The sequence below is a fragment of the Hippocampus bargibanti genome, linkage group LG16 (genome assembly GCF_051943395.1).
Source record: "Hippocampus bargibanti isolate YZ-2025 linkage group LG16, ASM5194339v1, whole genome shotgun sequence".
Lineage (NCBI taxonomy): Eukaryota > Metazoa > Chordata > Actinopteri > Syngnathiformes > Syngnathidae > Hippocampus > Hippocampus bargibanti.
Genome location: NC_142749.1, coordinates 14,767,686 through 14,792,991, shown reverse-complemented (window position 1 = coordinate 14,792,991; position 25,306 = coordinate 14,767,686). Strand labels below are relative to the sequence as shown.

The following is a 25,306-nucleotide window of genomic DNA, read 5'->3' as shown; positions in this document are numbered from 1 at the left end:
TCGCGCCGACGGACATTTTGTCAAAGGGAATTACAGTCGTTTGGATTGGCTTTATCTTAAATCGTCTATTTCAAAACCGGGATGGACGGATGGAAACACGTGTACTGGATTTTTAACGACTAATTTCTTAGCGACGGTCACTGTGAACTTTAGCTTACCCGCGTTAGCTCGACATGCTAACGACATGCTAACTGTATAGCGCAGTTACATATTGTCCAACGAGAATTGTATCAGAAACATTTTTTAACGCGACAACTCCAAATGAAGCCCGTTAACGCAAAATAATCAGACTCGTTTATCAAGCTTTGAATGCGTCATTATCACCGATAATCAAAACGATGTTTGTTTGTGTGTAGCGTTCTCAAAGCGGGGTGTTTGAAGATCTCTCTGCGCTCAAGGCGACGGCGGCGATTGTGTGGCAATCGCCGCCGTCACCTTAATTGCTTTAGAGCACTTTTCCGATATCTCCTCTAGAGTTTTACAGTCTTTCTTCCAAGCTTGACGCCGTGTGAGAAATTTCGTCACGGAAGCCCCCTTTGGCGAAGGCCAGACTTTGTGTGTTGTCAGGTGTTATTTAGTTAGCTAGCCTTCAAGGCCTCCCCTCTCCCTACACCCATTTACAATCATATACTGACCCCTCGCCGTGTTTGACCTTGGGAGTTTAAACTGTTATGGCTTTTAACGTCAGGCTAGCGGATTGCTCCTGCTAGCGTAGCGAACGCTTAAAAAAAAGAAGAAAAAAAAGTGCCCTTCCATCCCTGAATGCTTGGAGATGTGTTGAATAAATCTTTGTTTGGTTTTATGGCTCGTGCGGAGTTAACTCATTCACTGCCAGACGATGTGCAAAAATGTGTACACTCCAGTGCCATGGTTTTTGTTATTGTCACTCTAATTGCAGGACACACAGAATATTGAGTTTTAGGACGACATGAACATTCAAGGCACATTTTTTTGTCATTTATTTTTTTGCAAAATATGAAAAACAGAAAAGAAAAAGAACTCTGTTTAAATCAAGAAATAATGTGAAATACAGTAAAGTCTGGTTATATCGATAGTACTGCTTATTACGATACTATTTCTATGAACGCAAGGAGAAAATTTACATGCCGCAGGATCGGATATTTTGATAGTCTGGTTATATCGATATTTTTTCCGACTCCCGAGAATATCGATATAACGGGACTTTACTGTATTGTACACCAAAAGTGGTACGCTGCCTTCATTCATTCATTCATTCATATGGAACTATCCTAGCTTGTAACTTGTGTATGAAATCAATTTGCCCCATGGAAATTAACTCATTCATTGTCAGATGATGTGCAAAAAAAATGTGTCCATTCTAGTGCCAGGGTTTTTGTCATTGTCACTCGAATTCCAGGACCCACAGAATATTGAGTTTTAGGACTAAATAAACACTCAATGCAGCGTAAGAAACTTTAGACTCTCTTCCATCATCGGAAAATAGAGTTAATTCCTAAGTTGTGAGCTTGAAATGGGGGCGGCTGTACAAAATACAATATATACATATTGGTTCATATAATGCTTTAACAACAGGTGAAATATTGACATATTGACATCATATTTGACAGTTTTATGTTAAAATTAGACCAAATATCAATATAATTTTAGATATAGTCGAGCAACTTGAAAAAAAAAATCGTTGACTCTTTTTTCGTAAAAAAAAGTTAATTTCTAAGTTACATGGGTCTGGAGTTATCTGAGCTTGAAATGGGGGCATCTGTACAAAATACAAGACATACATATTGATTTATATAGCGATTTAACAATAGCTGAAGCTGGAACATAGCGCTCACATGGAAAAAAGGCGAATGCTGCCCCTTGTGGAAGGGAAAAAACATGGCCAGAGGTCTGACCAGTGCTTTATCGGCACCCCACCAGCAAGAAAAACCAAAACCTGAGCAAATTCGGGAATGGCGCTCTATGTCATGCTTTTCAATTCCCAATTAAATTCGGGAATGGCAGTGAATGAGTTAATAACACCCGAACAAAATTTTGCAAATGGTGGTGATTTTTGATTCGGCGTCTTTGGAATCATCGCCCGAAATTCTGACGTGTCCCTCTTGCTTGATCCGCAGGAAAATGCACAGCGGGATGAAGACCTATGGATGCGAACTGTGTGGCAAAAGCTTCCTGGACAGCCTCCGTCTACGCATGCATCTGCTGTCGCATTCAGGTGAGCCCATCAAACCAAAATAGTGATTTTAATTGTTTTTAATTTTTCTAAAATGGCGATTTTACATTTTTTTTTAACATTTTTTAAAATGATTTTCCAAACTTTTAACTTAATTATCTAAAATGGCGATTTTCAAATGTTTTTAACATTTTCTAAAATGACAATTAAAAAAAAAAAATATTTTCTAAAATGGCGATTTTCAAATGTAAAAAAAATCTAAAATGGTGATTTCATTTTATTTTTAATTTTCTAAAATGGCGATTTTCTATTTTTTTTACATTTTTTAAAATGATTTTCCAAACTTTTAATTTAATTATCTAAAATGGCGATTTTCAAATGTTTTTAACATTTTCTAAAATTGTGGTTTTTCAAAAAAAAATAAAAAATTCTAAAATGGCGATTTTCAAATGTAAAAAAAATCTAAAATGGTGATTTTATTTTATATTTTTAATTTTCTAAAATGGCGATTTTCTATTTTTTTTTTTTTACATTTTGTAAAATGATTTTCCAAACTTTTTATTTATCTAAAATGGCGATTTTCAATTTTTTTTACATTTTCTAAAATGGCGATTTTCAAATAAAAAAAAATCTAAAATGGTGATTTTATGTTATATTTTTAATTTTGTAAAATGGTGATTTTCATTTTTTAATGATCTAAAATGGCGATTTTAATTTTTTTTAACATTTTCTAAAATGATGATTTTCTAAAATATTTTTTTTACTTTCTAAAATGGCGATTTACAAATTAAAAAAAAATCTAAAATGGTGATTTTATTTTAGTTTATTAATTTTCTGTAATGTGATTTTCAATTTTTTTCAAATTATCTAAAATTGCAATTTTCTAATCTTTTAACATTTTCTAAAATGATGAATTTGCTAACTTTTTATTTAATTTTCTGAAATGCCGATTTTCAAATTTAAAAAAACAATTCTAAAATGGTGGTTTTAATTGTTTATGATTTTTGAAAACGGCGATTTAAAATGTTTTCTATAATAGCAGTTTTCTATTTTTTTTTACATTTTCTAAAATGTACAAACTTTTTATTCAATTTTCTAAAATGTCAATTTTCAAATTAAAAAAACAATTCTAAAATGGTAATTTTCTAAAATATTTTTTTTATTTGCTAAAATTGCGATTTTCAAATTAAAAAAAATCTAAAATGGTGATTTTATTTTAGTTTATTAATTTTCTAAAATGGTGATTTTCAATTTTTTTTTTAATTATCTAAAATTGCGATTTTCTAATCTTTTAACATTTTCTAAAATGACGAATTTGCAAACTTTTTATTTAATGTTCTGAAATGGCGATTTTCAAATTTAAAAGACAATTCTAAAATGTCGATTTTAAATGTTTTCTAATATGGCGGTTTTCTATTTTTTTTTACATTTTCTAAAATGTACAAACTTTTTATTCAATTTTCAAATTTAAAAAAAACAATTCTAAAATGGTGATTTTGCAAAATATTTTTAAAAATTTTCTAAAATGGCGATTATCAAATTAAAAAAAAAAATCTAAAATGGTGATTTTATGATTTGGTAAAATGTATTTTTTTTTTTCATATTTTTTCATATTTTTGTTCATATTTTCCAAAATGGCTATTTATAAATTTTTAAACATTTTCTAAAATGCTGATTTAAATTGTTATTAAATAAACTAATGGTGATTCTCAAATTTGTAATAATTTTCTAAAATGCCGATTTTCCAAACCAAAATACATTTTCTAAAATAGCCACGGGGGCGGGGCTAAAAGTTTTGACAACTGCCGCCCGTGTTCCTTTTTTTTTTTCTGTTGATGAAAAAAAGCGATGGCAGCGCTGGTATCGCAGACGGGCGACGGTTATGGAAGAGTCACGTGCCGTGGCAAAGATTCTTTGATAGTTTTGCTTGTACGCTTTTCTCCCCACCATCCCATAACCCCCCTCGCAGTCGCTCCCTCACCCTCCCGCCTCCGCCGTTTTCTGACTTTCAAGGCTTTTCTTGCTCTGACACGGCGTCTCCATTTTTACTCGCTGTGTAATGATGACACTTCGCCGAGTCCCAAACGCCGCCGCCGCCATCATCATCCTTCAAATTGGCTTCACAGCCGACAGAATATCAGAGAGATGAAGAGAGAGAGCAGAAGCATCTCTTTGGTATGCCACGCGTGTTGGGAATGTTTCATCAAGCAACAGTGCGGCTGTCTGCTACCGCCCCTCCCTGTCTCGCTCTCTCTCTACCGCCGTCTCGCTCTCTCTCTCTTTGTCTGTCTCGGTCTATCTGTCTGTCTGGATTTTTATGTATTTATTTTGCTTACCTCTCTGTGCCGAAAAAAAAAAAATTCTCTTTGCCAACCTATCAGTCTATTTATTCCCCCTGCTTACCAAAACTAGCAACCAATCTTGCAGTTTGTCGAAAGCATTGGTGTCCAAAGACCGGCCAGGGGGCCAAATGCGGCCTGTGGTCAATTTTCATCCGGCCCGCATGTGGTATTAATACATTAGGCTGTGAAAGATGATTTTCTAAAGGTTTTTTATTTATTTTATAAAATGGCGATTTTCCCCGGAAAAATCTAAAATGATAATTTTAATTGTTTTTAATTTTCTAAAATGGCGATTTTCAATGTTTTAATTTTTTTCTAAAATGGTGATTTGTAATTTTTTTAACGTTTTCTAAAATGATTATTTTACAAACTTTTTAATTTTCTACAATGGCGATTTTTGAATACAAAATAAATAAATGGTGATTTATTGATTTTTAATTTTCTAAAATGGCTATTAATTTTTTCTAAAAATATGATTTCTATTTTTTTATAATTATTTTTATTATTATTATTTATTATTTTATAAAATGGTGATTTTAAAATTAAAAGAAAATCTAAAATGGTGATTGTAGTTGTTTTTAATTGTCTAAAATGGCAATTTTAATTTTTTTTTAATTATCTGAAATTATGATTTTCACATTATTAAAAAAGTTCTAGAATTGTGTTTTTATTTTTTTTAATTTTCTACAATGGTGATTTACATTTTTTTAAATAATCTAAAATGGAGATTTTCTCATTTTTTAACATTTTCTAAAATAATGACTTTCCAAAATATTTACTTAATTTTCTAAAATGGTGATTTTTATTTTATTTTTTAATTCTAAAATGGTGATTTTATTTATTTTTTAATTTTCTAAAATGGCGTTTTTCAAATTTTTAAAAATGATCTAAAATGGTGATTTTCAAATTTCTTACAATTTTCTAAAATGGCGAATTGATTTTTTTAAATTCTAAAATTGTGATTTTTTTTTTTTTTCTAAAATGACTATTTTAATTTTTTTTTAATTATCTAAAATGGTGATTTCCTAAAACATATTTTTTTAATTTTCTAAAATGGCGATTCACACATTTTTACACATTTTCTAAAATAGTGATTTTAATTTTTTTAAATGGTGATACTCAAATCTGTCATAATTTTCTAAAATACCAATTTTTCTAAAACAAAATAAAATTCCTAAAATAGCCACCACAAACAAAACAACTATTAACTACTGTTCAACTGTTATTGATGCTACATCTGATTTCCCTTAACCACTGGTAAAAAGGACGCTTTGATCCTCTCCTCTTTCAACGACAACTCCTTCATGCAACAAAGAGGGTGCAGGAAGTGCTTAAGATTGAATGACTGTTGAATTATGTCTTCCTTTTCTTTATTTGTGGTGTGCGCTTGTCTTCCTGACCCCCCCCCCCCCCCCCCTTCACCCCATCCTGTCTTATTGCTTATGTCTCTCTCTGCCTGCTTGCCAGCTTTGCTTTCCTGCCTGCTTACCTGTCTGTGCGCACGTTGTTTGCGGACATTTGGCCGCTATCCCGTTCTGGGCTGCGTGCCATCGCCCAGGGAGGGTACAGTATGTACAGTCTACTCCGTGCCAGCCAGTTTTTATTGATTTATTTATTTATCCCCCCGCCACAAACCCCGCCCCCATTTCCAGCTTATTCTGTCTGCTTTCGTAATGCTTGTCGCGCTGTTATAACATCAACCCCAAGAGCTCAAATTCTGCTCAGCTTTGATGGTACTAATAATATTCAACCGGTTTTTGATTTGTGTGGTTTGTAAAGCTTTATGGAATGTCTTCCACCCAGCGTTGATTATATCGCAATCTTGCCTGTTGCGCAATATTTTTAAATGTATTTTGTTTTGAAGGATTGCGTTCCATATAACTGCCAATGTTGGGATTTTTACGATTTTAAGAATCAAATTGAGACATTCCGGTCTTTACGTACAGTTTGTATTTAACTGTTTTTCCTCATTTGGCTTCTGCTCATAAAGTGTAACAAAAAAAGGGAAAAGAAAACAAGCAAGATTAATGTTAGTCCAGATGAATAAATCTTTGCTAACTTCTTGCAGCATTTGTAACGTTTCCGACTTCCTCGGCTGCCGCGTCGAAATGTTCCATAAATATTCTTTTTTTTGTTTGTTTTGTTAGCAAAAGAAGTTCTTCCAAACCACACCAGCGAGGTCCCTTTTTTATTTATGTATTTATTTTGGGCCGTTTGATTCAGCATTACATCACCAGATTGTTCCGAAAGGCTTGTTGGCAATAACCAGTAAGCCCAAAATAGCAAAACAATGTAATTCAAATGCGAAACAGAGAGCTAGCTAGAAAGCTCGCTAGAGATAGCTAGCTTACTGTAAAGTGTCCTTGATAGTTTCGAAAGGCGCTGATAAATGCAATGTATATTTGTATTTTTATTATTATTATTATTATTATTATTATTATTAGCTAGTTAGCGAGGGAGCAAAGCTAGAGCAAGCTAGCTAGCGAGGGAGCAAAGCTAGACCTAGCTAGCAAGAGAGTGAGGAAATCTAGAGCTACCTAGCGAGAGAGAGAGAGCTAGTTAGAGCTAGCTAGCAAGAGAGAGCAAAGCTAGATTTAGCTAGCAAGAGAGAGTGAAAAGCTACAGCTAGCTAGCGAGGGAGACAGCAAATCTAGTGCTAGCTAGCGAGGGAGAGAGCAAAGTTAGAGCTAGCTATCGAGAGACAGAGCTAGCTCCACCAAGCTATTGAGGGAGTGAGATAGCTACAGCTAGCTGCGAGGGAGAGAGCTAGCTAGTGAGGGAAAAAGCTAGCGAGAGATACAGCTAGCTAGCGAGAGAAAGACAGCTAGATAGTGAGAGAAACTGCTAGCTAGTGAGAGAGATTGGTAGCTAGCGAGAGAAAAACAGCTAACTAGCCAGAGAAAGACAGCTAACTAGCGAGAGAAACTGTTAACTAGCCAGAGAAAGACAGCGAACTAGCGAGAGAAACAGCTAGCTAGCAACAGAGAGACAGCTACCTAGCGAGCGAGAGGCAGCTACCTAGCGTGAGAAAGACAGCTAGCTAGCGAGATAAAATTAATTACAAAAAAAGGATCAATCAAATCGAAATGCGTCTTTGTCTCACACTTTTTCTTTCTTTTTTTTTATAATAATTGTGTGTGGCGATGGCTTGCGTCTCCCTCACGCCGATGACGACACATTTAGTGCCGGCAGGTCTGGATGTTCTGCCAGCATACCAGAATTTATGATCGCTCGCAGATGTTGAGTCCAGGAACATGCTGTACTGTGCCCAAACCCAGAAATTAATGAAACTTGAATGCCTTCCAGGCTACAAATTCAAAAATGTGTGAGAGGGCATGAGTGGTGGTGGTGGGGGGGGGAATCTCTGAAAAGAAAAAGCTGATAATTCATCTAGCTATTTGCTGTCTAGCTGATTATAAGCTGTCTGGTTGGCTAACTGATGGCTATATGGCTATCTATATTTACCATTTATTTGCTATCCATTAGCTAGCTATCTGGCTATGAGCTGTCTAGCTGACTGTAAGCTGTCTGGTTGGCTAACTGTTGGCTATATGTCTATCTATATTTACTATTTATTTGCTATCCATTAGCTAGCTAGCTAGCTATTAGCTGTCTAGCTGACTGTATGCTGTCTGGCTGGCTAGCTGTAGACTATCTAAATTTGCTATTTAATTGCTATCCATTAGCAAGCTATCTGGCTATGAGCTGTCTAGCTGACTGTATGCTGTCTGGCTGGCTAGCTGTAGACTATCTAAATTTGCTATTTAATTGCTATCCATTAGCAAGCTATCTGGCTATGAGCTGTCTAGCTGACTGTAAGCTGTCTGGTTGGCTAACTGTTGGCTATATGGCTATCTATATTTACTATATTTGCTATTCATTAGCTAGCTAGCTAGCTATTAGCTGTCTAGCTGACTGTATGCTGTCTGACTGGCTAGCTGTAGACTATCTATATTTGCTATTTAATTGCTATCAATTAGCTAGCTATCTGGCTATGAGCTCTAGCTGACTGTAAGCTGTCTGACTGGCTAGCTGTTGGCTATCTGGCTATCTATATTCGCTATTTATTTTCAATCCATTCGCTAGCTAGCTAGATAGCTATTAGCTGTCTCGCTGACTGTAAACTGTCTGGCTTGTTAGCTGTTGGCTTTCTGGCTATCTATTAGCTATTTATTCGCTATCCATTAGCTAGCTAGTTAGATAGCTATTAGCTGTCTAGCTGACTGTAAACTGTCTGGCTGGCTAGCTGTTGGCTTTTTGGCTATCTATTAGCGATTTATTCACTAACCATTGGCTGGCTAGCTAGCTAGCTTTCTATCTATTTGAGTTACTTCCGGGATGAGTAAACGCTGGCGCGTGTGTGGCTGCCGCTGCTCTCCCACAGAAAAACTGATCCTGTGACTGTAAATTGACCTTGAGAGTTTTGAAAGGTGCTTATAAATGAAATGTATTATTATTATTATTATTATTATTATTATTATTATTATTATTAGAATTCCGTCATGACTTCATCACTCCGGTGACTCATTATTTATTCCAAACAAAGTCCTCCGTGTCGCCATTTTGTGCGACCTCTTCATCAAACGCTTTTGATATCATCATGTGGAGTCATTTTGAGTTTCCAAAGGCGGTAACGTAGCTTCCAATCCTTTTTTTTGGGGGGGGGGGGGGGGGGGGGGGAAGGTTGCTAAGTAGCACGCAACCCTTTCGCTGCGCTTAATGGGCCTGATTTGGTATTCTGCACCAATGCCAGATCTTATTTTTGTATGCGAGACAAGTGTTTTGATGGAGAGTGACTGCCGAAACGTCTGCGTGTCTACTAAAACCCCCCCCACCACCACTTCCAACCAGCTCTCCTTTTATTCCTTTTCTGTATCTGTTTCTTTGTTGGTTTTTTTTTTTTTTTTTGGGTCGAGACTGAGCGTTTTTTTTTTAATGTGTCCTCGCTGTACAGTACACTGTGTGCCTTCTGCTCAAAACAAGAACACAGTCGATTAAATTTTGGATTCGCTTCATCATCCCTCCGCTCCCTCCCTCCCGCCTTCCCTCCGTCAGCCCAGCTGCTTTGTTGTCATCGACGTGTGTGTGTGTGTGTGTGTGTGTGTGTGTGTGTGTGTGTGTGTGTGTGCGGTCAAAGTCAATTATCGCCAAAAGCTTGCCAATTAATTTGCTCTCCTAAAAATTTGAATGATACTGACTCTAGAACACACTCGGTCAACAAACGCTAATGCATGCTGGCAGGATCGTGTGTGAATTTTGGAGTCATTTGGGGGGGGGGGGGGGTAGAGAAGGGGGCTTGCGACAAGATCACAAACAGGCTCAAACGCATACCTACTGCAGTTTGAAGTTTCTCACAGGAAGTGCAAATTTGTTTTTTTGGGTGCTGTTGTGATGGATTGGATTGGATTGGATGTGCCTTTATTAGTCTCGCAGTGGAGAAATGTACATTTCACGGCAGCAAAGTGATGAAAGGAAGAGGAAAGGAAAGGAAGAAGTAGAAAAACAAAATACAGGAGCTGCCGTAAAGGCAGCCACGCTTGCGGCGACATCTTGAAGTCAAAAGAACAAAAAAAAAAACAATATGACAACACAAAGATCTGATTACTTCTTTTGTCCTGACTGATTATGTTCTATGACTGGCTCTGATTGCCCCACTAAGCCTACGTGGTGATAACTAAACAACAAATAATGTGACACAACACAAAAGACACAGTGAGTCATTCAATTTTAAGCACTTTCTGCACCCTTGTTGCACAAAGCAGTTCTAGATTAAAGAGGAGAGATCAAATCCTCCTTTTCACCAGTGGATCAGGGACGTCATGGTGAAATATTCACGTCTGCTACAAGCTGAATGGTGAAAGCAAACACAAAGCCGTAGCATCCAAGAGAGATTGTTTCACATCTCCTGTGCCATGTAAATCCGCTTCAATTCCAAGCCGCGACAGTTCCACATACGCAGACAGTCCATCAGCAACCGACCTGAACAAAGTGCGGCTGTGAAAATGCTGCTTATTACAGGCGCAAAAAAAAACACCATCGCCCCTGAGCGTTCCAGCGATTACAGTCAAATATCACCAACATCCCATCGATCAAAAACAGTGCTGGTATATCGGTGCTGCCGAAAAGGCCAAAAATGCTGAAAAAACAATTTGTATCCGTTCTACTATACAAAAACACAAAATGACAAAAGAAACCACAAAAACAAAAAAAAGAAGCAAGGCTCCTAAGCGCACTTGCTAACAGCTGCCTACTCGGGCGCCATCTTGGATTTCCTTTAGAGTTTTACCCAAGGATTCGCTGAACAAAACGAAACTGTGAAAACGCTGCCCATTATAAAAACACAAAATGACAAAAACAACAACAAAAAAAGGACTGTTAAGTGACCTTGAGAGTTTTGAAAGGCGCTTATAAATGAAATATATTATTATTATGATTATTATTATTATTGCTGACGGCTGCCTACTCGGGCGCCATCTTGGATTTCCTTCAGCGTTTTACCCAAGGATTCGCTGAACAAAATGGAACTGTGAGAACGCTGCCCATTACAAAAACACAAAATGGCAAAAACAACAAAAAAGGACTGGTAAGTGACCTTGAGAGTTTTGAAAGGCGCTTATCAATGAAATATATTATTATTATGATTATTATTATTGCTGACGGCTGCCTACTCGGGCGCCATCTTGGATTTCCTTCAGTGTTTTACCCAAGGATTCGCTGAACAAAACAGAACAGTGAAAATGCTGCCCATTACAAAAAACCAAGTGATGGTCTAAAAATGATCCTTCCCTCTGGTTCACGGCTTGTCACGATGTTAGAAGATGGTAGTAAAATCAGCAAGAACCAATGCGTTGAACAAAAAAAGATTATTTTAATCTTGTAGACAGCAGAGACATTGTGAGGTCGGTTGAAGAGGGCCAGAGAGAGAGGGGAGCTTGAATAAAGACGGACAGGATGTGACGTCATGTAAAGGGTAGGACGTGACGTGACAGGAAGTCCAAGAAAAACAAAATGATGCGAAAAGATATAGTAAAGATGTTTAAAATGTGTTCGTATAGCAAATTGCCTTAACACCGAGTGACAAAAGAAAACACAAAAACAAGAAAAAAACAAGAAAAAAAACTTGCTAACAGCTACCTACTCGGGCGCCATCTTGAATGCGCTCCATCCGCCATTTTAAGTGTGATGGGATCGAAACGTTAACCCCCTCCCCCACAAATGAGCTTGAAATTTCTCTCCCAAAAGTAGCCTCTGGAAACAAAATGATGGCAAAGAAACCATTTGGATGGCTGATTTGAATATGTATTACCCCTTTGCTTGCTGTTAATAGCGCATTACATCAAGAAACAACGTATGAGTGAGTCCCAGTTCTTTTGTCAGATGCCCTGGATAGACATCCCTTGAGTTTTGGGGGTTTTGTGTGTGTATGTGTGCGCTTTGGATGGGCACAACACAAATCCATACTAGCCACGGGCTCCTCGCCAATCTATTTTCTGCTCAGCTGGTTTTAAATGAAGTTATTATGACTCATTAAAATGCCCACAAGCTTGTGGAAGTCGGCCAATTACCATTTAAATTTAGCCTTCTGCTCTCGCAACCTTATCTGTGTCCCTGTACTCGCCGGCTCTCGTCGCGAGTGTCGACCCCCCCCCCCCCCATCCCCAACGCTGTGCATCTATCTTTCTCTCTCAAATTTTTTTTTGTGTGTTTGTTGTGAATGTAAAAATGATATTAAATAACCCCAAAACGGTTGGGTTACAAAGATTCAATGAGCCAAGGGAATATGGTTTGTGCCTCTTGTGACAGAAATTTTAAGTGGGAATATTATTTATTATGAATTAATAATAATACTAATAATAATAATAATAATGTGCCTCTTGTGACAAAAATTTTAAGTGGGAATATTATTTATTATGAATTAATAATAATAATAATAATAATAATAATAATATAATAATAATAATAATCATAATAATACATTTTATTTATAAGCACCTTTCAAAACTCTCAAGGACACTTTACAGTCACAGGATATTTTTTTTCTGCGGGTGAGCAGCGGCAGCCACACGCGCCAGCGTTCACTCAACCCTGAATATAAAGTAAAAAAAAAAACAATGTATACAAAAATAATATAATAATGATAATAGTAATAGTAATAATAATAATAATCAGAATCATCTTTATTGCCAAGTATGTAGAACACACAAGGAATTTGTTTCCGGTAGAACACGCTGCACTAGTATCGTCGTCAAAAAAACTGCTAAGTGGCACTATACAGTTCCATTTTGGCTACTGTTGAAAGAGTTCAAAGAGTTAATGGCTTGGGGGAAGAAGCTGTTTAAATGTCTGCTGGATTTGGTGCGCATGGATCGGTAGCGCATGCCTGAGGGGAGTAGCTGGAAAAGGTGGTGGGCAGGGTGCGGAGGGCCCAGTAGGATTTTTGGATAATAATAATAATAATAATAATATAAGAAGATAGCTAGTTATGTTATTTACAATTTCTTTTTTTTTCTTTTTTCAAGAAAATATAAACATTGGTTTGGTGCTTGTGAATTTTCAATTTTATTGTACGTTTCACAGTGGAATTGAATTGTCAGATAGACCCCAGAGTAATCAATTATTATTCATTACTTTGTTTATAATTTTAAATATCATTGATAGTCATCCACTAACACGATTTTAGGAAATTTCAAGTTACATAATTCAGTAAAGTCTCATTATATCGATATCGGATATATCGATAGTCCCGGTTATATCGATACTATTTCTATGCACGCACGGAGAAAATTACATGCAAACAGGGTCGGATATATCGATAGTCCCGGTTATATCGATATTTTTTCGGACTCCCTTGAATATCAATATAACAAGACTTTACTGTATTTAAAAAAATCACAATGGATCTAATGTCAAAATATTTTATAACACTAGTTGAAACTCTTACTTTGAAAATATTGAACCATTTCATTCCACATTGAGGCCTGCAGGCCTAAGGGGTGGGGGGGGGGGGGGTCACAAATCCGATACGGGGACCCTTGTAAATTTGTCACATAGGCCGAGGTTGTCATCATTTCCCCCCCCCCCCCCCTTTTTTTTTTTTTTTTTTTTACCGAAAGAATGCCTTGCTCAGGGGGGTTGTGTTGCACAGCGGCACACAGTTGAACCTTGTCCCTGTAATGATATAGCCCGCTGTCATACCTCCATACCCGCAGTGACACTGGCGCACGTGGGCTAGATTAAATTGTCGCCCATGACCGTTTTCTTTGAATCCAACCTCTTGGCATGCGCTGACATGGCAGAGAAATGCGCGGCGGTCAGCTTTGACAAGTCTTCCATTGTGTAGTGACAGCCGACATACTGTAGGCGTTGTATGGGGCTCGATCCTCGGGGACAATTCAGAGTCTTTTGGTGAGCATAGCCTAACATGGATATTATAAGAACATGGGAGGCGAGACGTGGGGTTAGGGGGGTGTATTAGGTTGAATAAAACTTTAGGCATATTTCCTGTACTCTGTAGCCCTGAGTAGCTTCATCCTGGTTTAATAATATGAATAATAAATGTCATTCATAAACGCCTTTCAAAACTCTCAAGGTCACTTTACAGTCACAAGTTTTTCTGTGGGTGAGCCGCGGCGGCCACACGCGCCAGCGGAAGTCACTCAGATAGATAGAATCCTAGCTAGCCAATAGGTACCCGCTAGCTAGATAGCCAATAGCTAGCTCGCTAGTCAATAGATCGCCAATAGCTAGCTAGCCAATAGATCGCCAATAGCTAGCCAGCCCGCCAGCCAATAGCTAGCCAGACAGCCAATAGATAGCCAGCCAGCCAGCCAGCCAATAGATAGCCAATAGCTAGCTAGCCGGCCAGCCAATATATATATAAACAGTAAAGTCTCGTTATATCGATATTCAAGGGAGTCCGAAAAAATATCGATATAACCGGGCCTATCGATATATCCGACCCTGTTTGCATGTAATTTTCTCCATGCGTGCATATAAATAGTATCGATATAACCGGGACTATCGATATATCCGATATCGATATAACGAGACTTTACTGTATATATATATATATATATATATATATATATATCTCATAGCTAGCTAGATATTAGGCTAAGCAGTCGAAACTCATTCACTACCAGATATGTGCAAAATGTTTCCACTCTAGTGCCAGGGTTTTTGTCATTTTTACTGAAATTCCAGGACCCACAGAGTTTTAGGACAACATAAATATTAAATGCAGCGTAAGGAACCGTAGACTCTCTTCTTTTGTCAGTAAAAAATTGTTAATTCCTAAGTTATATGGGTCTGGAGTTATCTGAGCTTGAAACGGGGCCAACAACTCCAAAGCTTACGACGTTTTTGGGGGCAATTGTGTTCCTTTTACGACTCGGTGAATCTGATCCCCGTTTAGCTTTTGAGTTTCCGTTCTGTTAGCTTGACAATTTTTTTTTTCTTTTTCTTAAATTCCTTTCACATGCTAAAACCTGTTTACAATTTTGACCGAAAATGTCCTTAATACGAATCCCAGCTGGGATCAACAAAGCGTTTGTGAAGGCAAACAGCGATAAAAGTAAATATTCTCCCAGGCACTTCCTTGTTATGATCCCATTATGTAAGCCGGCAGATCGCTCTGGGAAACTTCTCAGATCAATTTTCGCAGCGCAGATTAGAACGCTTATGAATCCCATTCATTGGAAGAGCTCCCTCCTGAAACGCTCTTTATATTTTAAGGGGGTGGTGGGGGGGTTGAAATTGAAGAGAATGAAGTTGACAAAGCAAAGATCTACCCGTGGTACTTTCATGTCGTGGAAATAAAAAGAGAAAAAAAAGTGAAAGACGACGACGAAAAAGATAAAAGCGCTCCCATAGCCATCTGGAAGTAGCCAGAACGCATAAGGATTCCTTTTATGCCGCTAATTCCACTGGGAGGCGCGACATAAAAGACAGCGCGGATGTCGTGTTATAACTGTTGAAAACAAGCAAGTGGCCGCAGAATACTAAATACGCTCGCTCTGTCACAGGGACGGACGCTTTAATGTGGCAGTAAAGAGCGTCTTTTAAAAGCTTTTTCTTGGGGTGCCTGAAAGAAAAGTGGCTGTTAGCCATTTGCATCTCTGACCCGACCAGATTGCTAACGGTATCATGTACCGGAACGCTAGCCACGTGGCACGTGGGCCGGAAAGAACATGAACACATGCCCCAAAAAAGATATAAATAAATAAATTACACACCCCTGTAAGCTATAATTTATTTCAAATTAACTGTAGATTCTTTGAAAGGTGTTTGAATGAAACGCTATCGATAGGCTAATGAAAATAGCATTGGTTTAGCGTCGTTAGCCTCTCTTTGTAAATTAATCCGAAATTGAGGCCTCGTTATTCTCTTGCTCCAGTCAAAAAAAAAAGTGAATGTTTCACAGAGCGAAAGCTAAATGCCACAAAACACTCGGCTATAGCTGTGCTAGCTTATTAGCATCAGTGTTAATTATCACAATACATCGAGTCAATAATCCTAAAATGAATGACTACAATCCTCCCATTGACTTCTATTTTCCATTAATCTAAAAGCTAAACGCCACACCACACTTGACTTTAGCTTTGCTAGCTTATTAGCATCAATGTTAATTATCCCAATACATTGAGTCAATAATCCTAAAATGAATGACTACAATCCTACCATTTATTTCTATTTTACATAAATCCGTAACCGAAGCCTCATTATTCTCTTGCTCGAGTCAAAAAAAAAGTTAATGTTTCACACAGCGAAAGCTAAATGCCACAAAACACTCGGCTATAGCTGTGCTAGCTTATTAGCATCAGTGTTAATTATCACAATACATTGAATCAATAATTTTAAAAGGAATGATTACAATTCTACCATGTTTTTCTATTTTACATAAATCCGAAACCAAAGCCTCTTTATACTCTTGCTTGAGTCAAAAAAAGTTAATGTTTCACACAGCAAAAGCTAATCGCCACAAAACACTCATCTTTGGCTTTGCTAGCTTGTTAGCATCAGTGTTAATTATCACAGTACATTGAGCCAATAATCCTAAAATGAACGACTACAATCCTGCCATTTTTTCTATTTTACATTAATCCGAAACCGAAGCCTCATTATACTCTTGCTCGATTTAAAAAAAGGTTAATGTTTCACACGGCGAGAGCTATTTGCCACAAAACATTCGGCTATAGCTTTGCTAGCTTATTAGCATTAGCGTTAATTATCACAATACATACTACAGTCCTACCATTTTTTTCTATTTTACATAAATCCGAAAACGAAGCCTCATTATATTCTTGCTCGAGTCAAAAAAAGTTAATGTTTCATGTTTATGTATTTAAATATGTATGTATTGAAAAATGCATATATTTAAATATTCATGTGTTTAAATATTTGGGTATTTATATATGTATTTATTTATCTGTTTATTTTTTTGTTATGTATTTATGTAGTTATGTATTTATTTATTGATTTATTTATGTATTCATTTCATTATTTTTAATGTTCTACGGCAATGTACAGTAGTTAATTACACTCGCGCTGCAGTTTTTTGCTTCAAGTTTTTTTTTAATCACTTTTATCACAACACTTTTTGAAAATTAGGCCAGAGTGTTGTTGTACCCCCTCATTTTTATGACCGTTGTGTTGTTGCGTTTAAGATTACGAATGGCTTCAAAAAAAATGAATGAAACCCCTAAGCGACGCACTACACCTTAGTCAATGATTTCGCGTTATTGTTTTACGATGCTGACTGATTAACTCCGTTTTACACGTCTATGACACTGTTTATTTTACTGATTGAAGTTGTGGCTTTTTTTTTCCCAAGTGTGAAACGAATCTAATCAGAGATGGCGGAATCGTGACATTGATAACAGTTCATTATGTGTACAATTCTGCTGTTTTTAAGTAATATCGCGATTGTCCAACTATCAATGGAATAATGTGCCTAAGGAGAAGTTATTAATGTTTTGAAAAGGTCTTTTCCGTCAACTGGGGAACACCTTTCAAGGTAGAGTTATTTCCTAAGCACCTTACACAATAAGTAGCTCCCAATGTCAACTTCTTTGTAAAGGAAACGCAACCTGCAGCTGAAACACTTCCTCGCGCAGAACCCGACCTGCCAACTTGCCGCACGGGGGCCCCTCGGATATAAATACAGCAGAAGTGATACTGTAGAGGCGATGACAGGCCTTGGCGGGCGGCCAAAAGCATGCGAGAGCACGTGGATGTGTGAGTGTGTGTGTGAGAGTCGATGATCAGCTGAGGCAGAAATAGGCCAAACGGTGACTCGGTGGTTCATAGGGTTCAACATGTCCCAAGTACCATTTTTTTTCTCCCTTTCATATTTAAATGAATACATAAACAAATACATAAATAAATACATAAATACATCTTCTGGGACCGGCACAAGAAGACTTAGGTCCCTTTGTGGCTACAGAACAAGCAACTCGCTCAGTAAAAGGCTCCCAAACACAACATGGTCATCGGTACAGCAACAATCAAAAAATACATAAATACATGCATAAATACATGCATAAATACATAAATAAATACATAAAAAAATTACATAAATATTAAATATATGAATATTTAAATACATAAATATTTAAATACATAAATATTTAAATACATAAATACGTAAATACATAAATACTTACATTAAATACATCAATACATCAATACATCAACACGTCAGCACATTAACACATCAACACATCAACACATATATATAAATAAATACATAAATACATAAATACTTAAGTATATGAATATTTCAATATATAAATATTTCAATACATAAATATTTGAATACATAAATACTTAAATACATCAACACATCAACATATCAACACAACACATTAACACATCAACACATAAACACATAAACAAACATTAACAAACAAACACAGAAACACATAAGCACACAAACACATAAGCACACAAACACATAAACACATAAATACATAAATACATAAATACATAACTAAATCAAAATCAGAAAACCTTTAATTGTCCCACAATGGGGAAATTTGCAGTCCACAGCAGCAATTTGACAGGGGATGGTGGTGGGGGTGAAAGGTTAAAAAAAACAAGATATTCTAAGCATAGTAAAAATAAAAATGTCAGCAGACTGAGATTTATACTGTAAATGTGCAAAACCGCTTCTGAGTGCAAAAGTTTTTTGCACTATGTGCAAAAAAACATAGTATGTATAAATAAATACAGTAAAGTCTCGTTATATCGATATCGGATATATCGATAGTCCCGGTTATATCGATACTATTTCTATGCACGCACAGAGAAAATTACATGCAAACAGGGTCGGATATATCGATATTCCCGGTTATATCGATATTTTTTCGGACTCCCTTGAATATCGATATAACGAGACTTTACTGTACGATAAAAAGTACCATTCTTGGACTTAATTTGGCCAAACGTGTCCAAAAATGAAAATGTGAAGGAACTGCTCCATCCATTGGTCTGATATCTTGAATTCATAAATGAGACCGCCATTTTGTTGCGTTACCTTAAAAGAATCCTTCCCGTACTTTGTATTAGCGAGGGTAAAAGATGACTTTGCGGAAACGCTTGATAATGACAGTGAAATAGTTTCACCACTACACGATCTATTTAGCGTGTTTGAAGACCGCACATGTTCTCTTCTTATGTGGAACATTTTAACAGCTGCTCGAACATAATAAACATGTTAATCGCCGCACCTGAGAGTTGTTAAAAAAAGCCTCATCTTATTAATTTTGTATTTACTGTAATCCACGTTGTATATTCTGTTCGGTCCAGAAACAGATGGAACTTTTCAGAAATGTTGTCAATGTGTGGTAGTACCCGAATTTATTGTTATTATTATTATTTTGTTATTTATGTCAACCATCAAACTGTTTCCCTGCCATGTTTATAGACTTCCTTTTATTAATGATCTTGCTGATTCATTTGCTGCGTGGTGAGACAGCTAGCTTGATAGCTAGTAAAGGCCTAGCTATCAAGTTAGCTATCTTCAAAGCTAGCTTGTGACAGCTCCTCTTTTGCGAAGATATCTTACATAATATCATGGTACGTCTGTTTAGCGATCAAGTTAGCCAGGAAGTCGTCAATTTATGTCACAGGGATAGAATATGCAGTCGAGAGAACTTATTAAAACAACCAATTTAACACTATTTCACACCAAGCACGTTTAAAGATATGAAAAGACACTTTTTGACACTGCGACACGTGTTTAATTTGTTTTGTAACCATGTTTCTTGTTCCAAAACGATCCCAAATCTTGTTTTGCCATTGTGTTAATAAATGTGGCATATTTGATACTGCACACTGCAATGTCCCAACTCGTCTAAGCTCATCACTACGGCGCTTATTGTGTTTTTCCTCGTGGAGGATAAAGAATTGTCTTTCAAATCGTTGCTTCGCCGTTTGTTTTCTAAAAAGGTTGTATTCTTTTAGCATTTATTTGCCAATACAATTTATATTGATTTATATAGCGCTTGAACGGGGTCACCATTGCTGGCTACTTTGCTAGCCATCTATTTGCTATCTATTAGCTGTCTAACTAGCTATCTAGCTAGCAAGCTATTAGCCATCTGTTAGCTAGCTAACTTGATCTATTTGAGTTATTCCCGGTTGAACGGGTCACAGTTGCTGGCTACCTAGCTAGCTATCTATTTGCTATCTATTAGCTGTATAACTAACTAGCTATCTAGCTAGCTAAATATTAGTGATCTATTAGCTCGCCAGCTAACTTGATCTATTTGATTTATTCCCGGTTGAACGGGTCACCGTTGCCGGCTATCTAGCTAGCTATCTATTTGCTCTCTATTTGCTATCTATTAGCTGTCTAACTAACTAGCTATCTAGCTAGCTATTGGTCATCTATTAGCTAGCTAGCTAACTTGATCTATTTGATTTATTCCCTGTTGAACGGGGTCACCGTTGTCGGCTATCTAGCTAGCTATTAATTTGCTATCTATTAGCTGTCTAACTAGTTAGCTATCTATCTATAGCTAGCTAGCTAACTAGACCTATTTGAGTTATTCCCGGTTGAACGGGTCACCGTTGCTGGTTTCCTAGCTAGCTATCTATTTGCTCTGTATTAGCTGTCTAACTAGCTATCTAGCTAGCTATTAGTTATCTATTATTATTATTATTATTATTATTATTATTATAACAACAGCTGAAGCTGTAACAAAGCGCTTAATATGCTATTATATGGGATTGACTTTCATCCGCCATAGAATCGACGACACTGTTTTCCCTCCTTTCCTCAATCACTTTTAGAAAATGCATACATACACTCATATATACACATGATTTAGCTCTCGGGCCTTGTGACTGCCGCCTTAATAAACTCTGCCCTCGCCTTTGACAATGTGTGACTTGAAAGCAGGAAATAATGGGCCCTAAACAGTAAATCTTTACAGGTTATTGAGCGGGCTAGGTGAGGGACTTGTTGGTAGTAATGGCGCGTAGTTGTGACGGGAGGGGGGGGGGGTGGTTGATTGTGTCCGGCTGCATTCGTTCTCAGGCGGTTTTGACCATTTAGTTTCACTGTATACAAAAAAAGTAACAGTACTTTGGGCTTTGGTTTCCTCAGTGTCAGCCAAGAATGTGCTAGCAAACAAAGCTGTGAAAGCCTTATGTGTTCCCTGTGAGAGGTTTTTTTTAATGAGCGCCAGCCAACGAGCTCCTGTTACACTACCCGACGTCCCCAAAGACGGCAACCGAACGCCCTGGAAAAACACCCAAGGGGAAACCTTACTTTTACCTGCTACTGTGGCTGGCTAGCTCGCTATGTAGCTCACTATCTATTAATAATAATAATACATTTAATTTCTAAGTGCCTTTCAAAACTCTCAAGGTCACTTTACAGTCACAGGATCAGTTTTCAACTCAATTAGATAGAAAGCTAGTTAGCTAGCTAATAGATAGGTAATAGATAGCTAGCTTGAAAGCTAGCCAGCCATATAGCGAATAAGCTAATAAATATACAGATAGATAGCTCGCTAGCCAGCCAGAAAGCCAGCTAGCTAGATAGCCGACTATATAGCTAGCTAGCCAGCTCGCTATCTAATAATAATAATAATGATAATAATAATAATAATAATAATACATTTCATTTCTAAGTGCCTTTCAAAACTCTCAAGGTCACTTTACAGTCACAGGATCAGTTTTTCTGTGGGTGAGCAGCGGCAGCCACACGCGCCACCGTTCACTCACTCTGGAAGTTACTCAAATAGATAGAAAGCTAGCTAGATAGCTAATATATGGCTAGCTAGAAAGCTAGCCAGCCATATAGCTCATAAATATACAGATAGATCGCTCGCTAGCTAGCCAGAAAGCCAGCTAGATACCTAGCTAGATAACCAGCGAGCCGGCTATATAGCTACCTAGCCACCTAATAAATAATAATAATACATTTTATTTTTAAGCACCTTTCAAAACTCTCAAGGTTTAGCTAGATAGCTAGCTTTCTATCTATTTGAGTTATTCCAGGTTGAGTGACTGTAAAATGACCTTTAGAGTTTTGAAAGCCGCTTATGAATGAAATGTATTATTATTACTGTCGTCCACCATTGGTGAACGTATTCAAAATATTATAACCGCCCGACCCCCCCTCCCCCCTCTACCACCTTTCGTCTCTCCTTCGAGGCAACAGCCGACAACGCAAATGAGTTTTCTCCACCTCTTCTTTTGCTCAGTTTAACGCTAAAAAAAAAAGAATTAACAGCCCCGTAAGGGTGATGCTACGTGCGCGGCCAGCTGTTAGCTTAGGAAACATTCTGCGGCGGTCACCGCGGTGTGCAAAGTTCACAAAATGGTCAGGGGGGGGGGCGGGACTCGATTGGGTCTAGGTAGAACCAGGTGTGGAAATGCCGTCCAAAATAGAGTTGTAAAATTTTAGCTTGTGACCATGGCTAGCATGGTCGAACGATTTCTTTTTTCAATGCTAGTTTTCTTAGCCACTATTCAGCTAATCGCGAGTGTAGCGTCATCCAGGTGAGTTTAGATATATTAGTTTCGAAAGGAGCCCACCCACCCTGGTGCAGCTCGCTTCTATTAATACCAGTGGGCCACGAGGGCGCCTTGCTTACTTCCTGTCCTTCGCACCAGGATAGCCCCAGGGGGGGGTTCAGTGGAGGGGGTTGCGAGGTTTGCTTCGTCTATGCAACCAGCTCTTGTTTCCTTCCTTCACGTACACAACAATAAACACACGCAGGAGTGTTCACGTACATTTCTCTTCTTTGTCTCTGACAGCAGTTGTGGTAGGGGGATGGTGGAGGGGAAGGAGGGGGGAGTGAACACAAAGCTAAAAACACATGGCACCTTTAACCTTTCAGGGTGGTGGATGGTTCGATATTGAAGCGGGTGTGGTTGTGCGGTGTCAGGACTGCGAGGCGGGACTTTTGGAACATTTGGTCAGTGTAAAGGAGTACCCAAATGTGTATGTATGTGTATATATATATATATATATATATATATATATATATATATATATATATATATATATATATATATATATATATATATATATATATATACAGTAAAGTCTCGTTATATCGATATTCAAGGGAGTCCGAAAAAATATCGATATAACCGGGACTATCGATATATCCGACCCTGTTTTCATGTAATTTTCGCCGTGCGTGCATAGAAATAGTATCGATATAACCGGGACTATCGATATATCCGATATCGATATAACGAGACTTTACTGTATATATATCGAGCTATTTTGCTAGCTATCCTGCTAGCTATCGAGCTATCTTGCTAGTGATCGCGCTATCTTTCTAGAGATCGAGTTATATAGCAGCTAGCTATCGAGCTTTCTAGCAGCTAGCTATTGAGCTATGTAGAAGCTAGCTATTTAGCTATTTAGCAGCTAGCTATCTAGTGAGCTATTGAGCTATGTACATTATATATGAGATGCCAAATTCATATACATAAACCGATCTAAACCTATCAAATAAAAGTGTCAATCACGTGGCTTTAACCGACGACTGGGGGCGGGAAATAGAGGACAAAAACAGTCGGCTGCCATTTTGTTGTTAGAAGAACGGGCTCGTTCGCGAATGACACATCAGTCAAACAAAAGTTCGTATGCCAAGGTAAAGTTCTTATGCTAAGATAAGTTTCATAAATGTAATGTTCGTAAACCGAAAAGTTCGTAAGCCAAGGGGTTCGTAAACCGAGGTATCACTGTATGTGATTGTATGAGTCAATATTTGTCCCCAGACGTCCCGCCTGGCGCAACAGACTGTAAAGGTGTCAAGAGCGACTTGAATATTCCATCTCCGTCGCGGTTTCCCTTTGATTTCTCTCTTTCCGCTCACCAGCTCGTCATCTCCAGCCAAGCACGTTTGTGACGCTTTTGATTTTCTTCCCTGTACCACTTTCCCCTCCACGGCGACGAAAAAAAAAAAAAAATCCCACCCCCATCCCCTTCCTGACAGATCATTTCTATTTCTCTGTTACACTCTTTGCTCCCAGCATCTCATTTGTTTGATGGTTGCCTTAATGTGTCTAATACGACGCGTTGGCGTCCATGTTGCGGTTTGACCTAAAAAAAAATCTCTTGAAATAATCAGTCCCTAAAATGGTTCCCGTCAAGTGCCATTTTAACATTGGGTAATTGTCAATTGAGTTCAAGTTTAAGGGTTGTGGTGCTTACGCGAGGGAAGGAGTGAAAGATGTGGTGACCAGGATGTAGAGGGTCAGAGCGAATTGCCTTGGATGGATTTCATGGACTCTGTTATAGTTTTTGTTTTTTAATGTTTTGTTTGGCTGGCTATCCGGTTAGCCGGTTATCAAGATGGCTAGCTGTCTAGGTGACTATCTACTGCGTTAGCTATCTATTAGCAAGCTCGCTTTCTATCTATTTCAGTTACTTCGGTGTTGAGTGAACGCTGGCGCTTGTGGCTGCCGCTGCTCACCCACAGAAGAAAATTAATCCTGTGACTGTAAAGTGACCTTGAGAGATTTGCTATCTATTTGCTATCTATTAGCTGTCTAACTGGGTAGTTAGCTAGCTAGTTATCTATTAGTCATCTATTAGCAAGCTAGCTAACTGGATCTATTTGAGTTATTCCCGGTTGAACGGAGTCACCGTTGCTGGCTATCTAGCTAGCTATCTATTTGCCATCTATTAGATGTCTAACTAGCTAGCTATCTATTTGTCATCTATTAGCTAGCTAACTAACTGGATCTATTTGAGTTATTCCCGGTTGAACGGCGTCACCGTTGCTGGCTACCTAGCTAGCTATCTTTTTGCTATCTACTAGCTGTTTAACTAGCTAGCTATCTGTCTATTAGTCATCTATTAGCTAGCTAGCTAACTTTATCTATTTGAGTTATTCCCGGTTGAACGGTGTCAATGTTGCTGGCTACCTAGCTAGCTATCTATTTGCTATCTATTAGTTATCTATTAGCTGTCTAACTGGCTATCTAGCTAGCTATCTATTAGTCATCTATTAGCTAGCTAGCTAACTTGATCTATTTGAGTTATTCCCGGTTGAACGGGCTAACCGTTGCTGGCTACCTATATCACTATCTATTTGATATGTATTTGCTGTCTAACTAGCTATATAGCTAGCTATTAGTAATCTATTATTATTATTAGTATTAGTATTATTAAGTTTAGCTTAAAATATTAACAAATAAATAAAAATCTGACTTCCTCGGGTCCATTGTGTAAAAATCTTCCCGACACACGATGACAAACACTTCTCCGGATAAAAGACCGATCGTGCTCGACTGAAAGTGTATCCTAAACGGGACGGGAAGAATTAAAAATAAA

At 37.7% G+C, this 25,306-nt stretch overlaps 1 protein-coding gene across 1 annotated transcript in view; it reads left to right on the top strand.

Annotated features, from left to right (window-relative positions):
- zbtb16a (zinc finger and BTB domain containing 16a) overlaps positions 1-25,306 on the top strand; it is a 136,369-nt gene that overhangs the window by 45,248 nt on the left and 65,815 nt on the right. Inside the window, exon 3 of the mRNA XM_089017182.1 lies at positions 2,097-2,194. Within this exon, the coding sequence (XP_088873308.1) occupies positions 2,097-2,194 (98 nt within the window). The remainder of the gene's footprint in view (positions 1-2,096; positions 2,195-25,306) is intronic.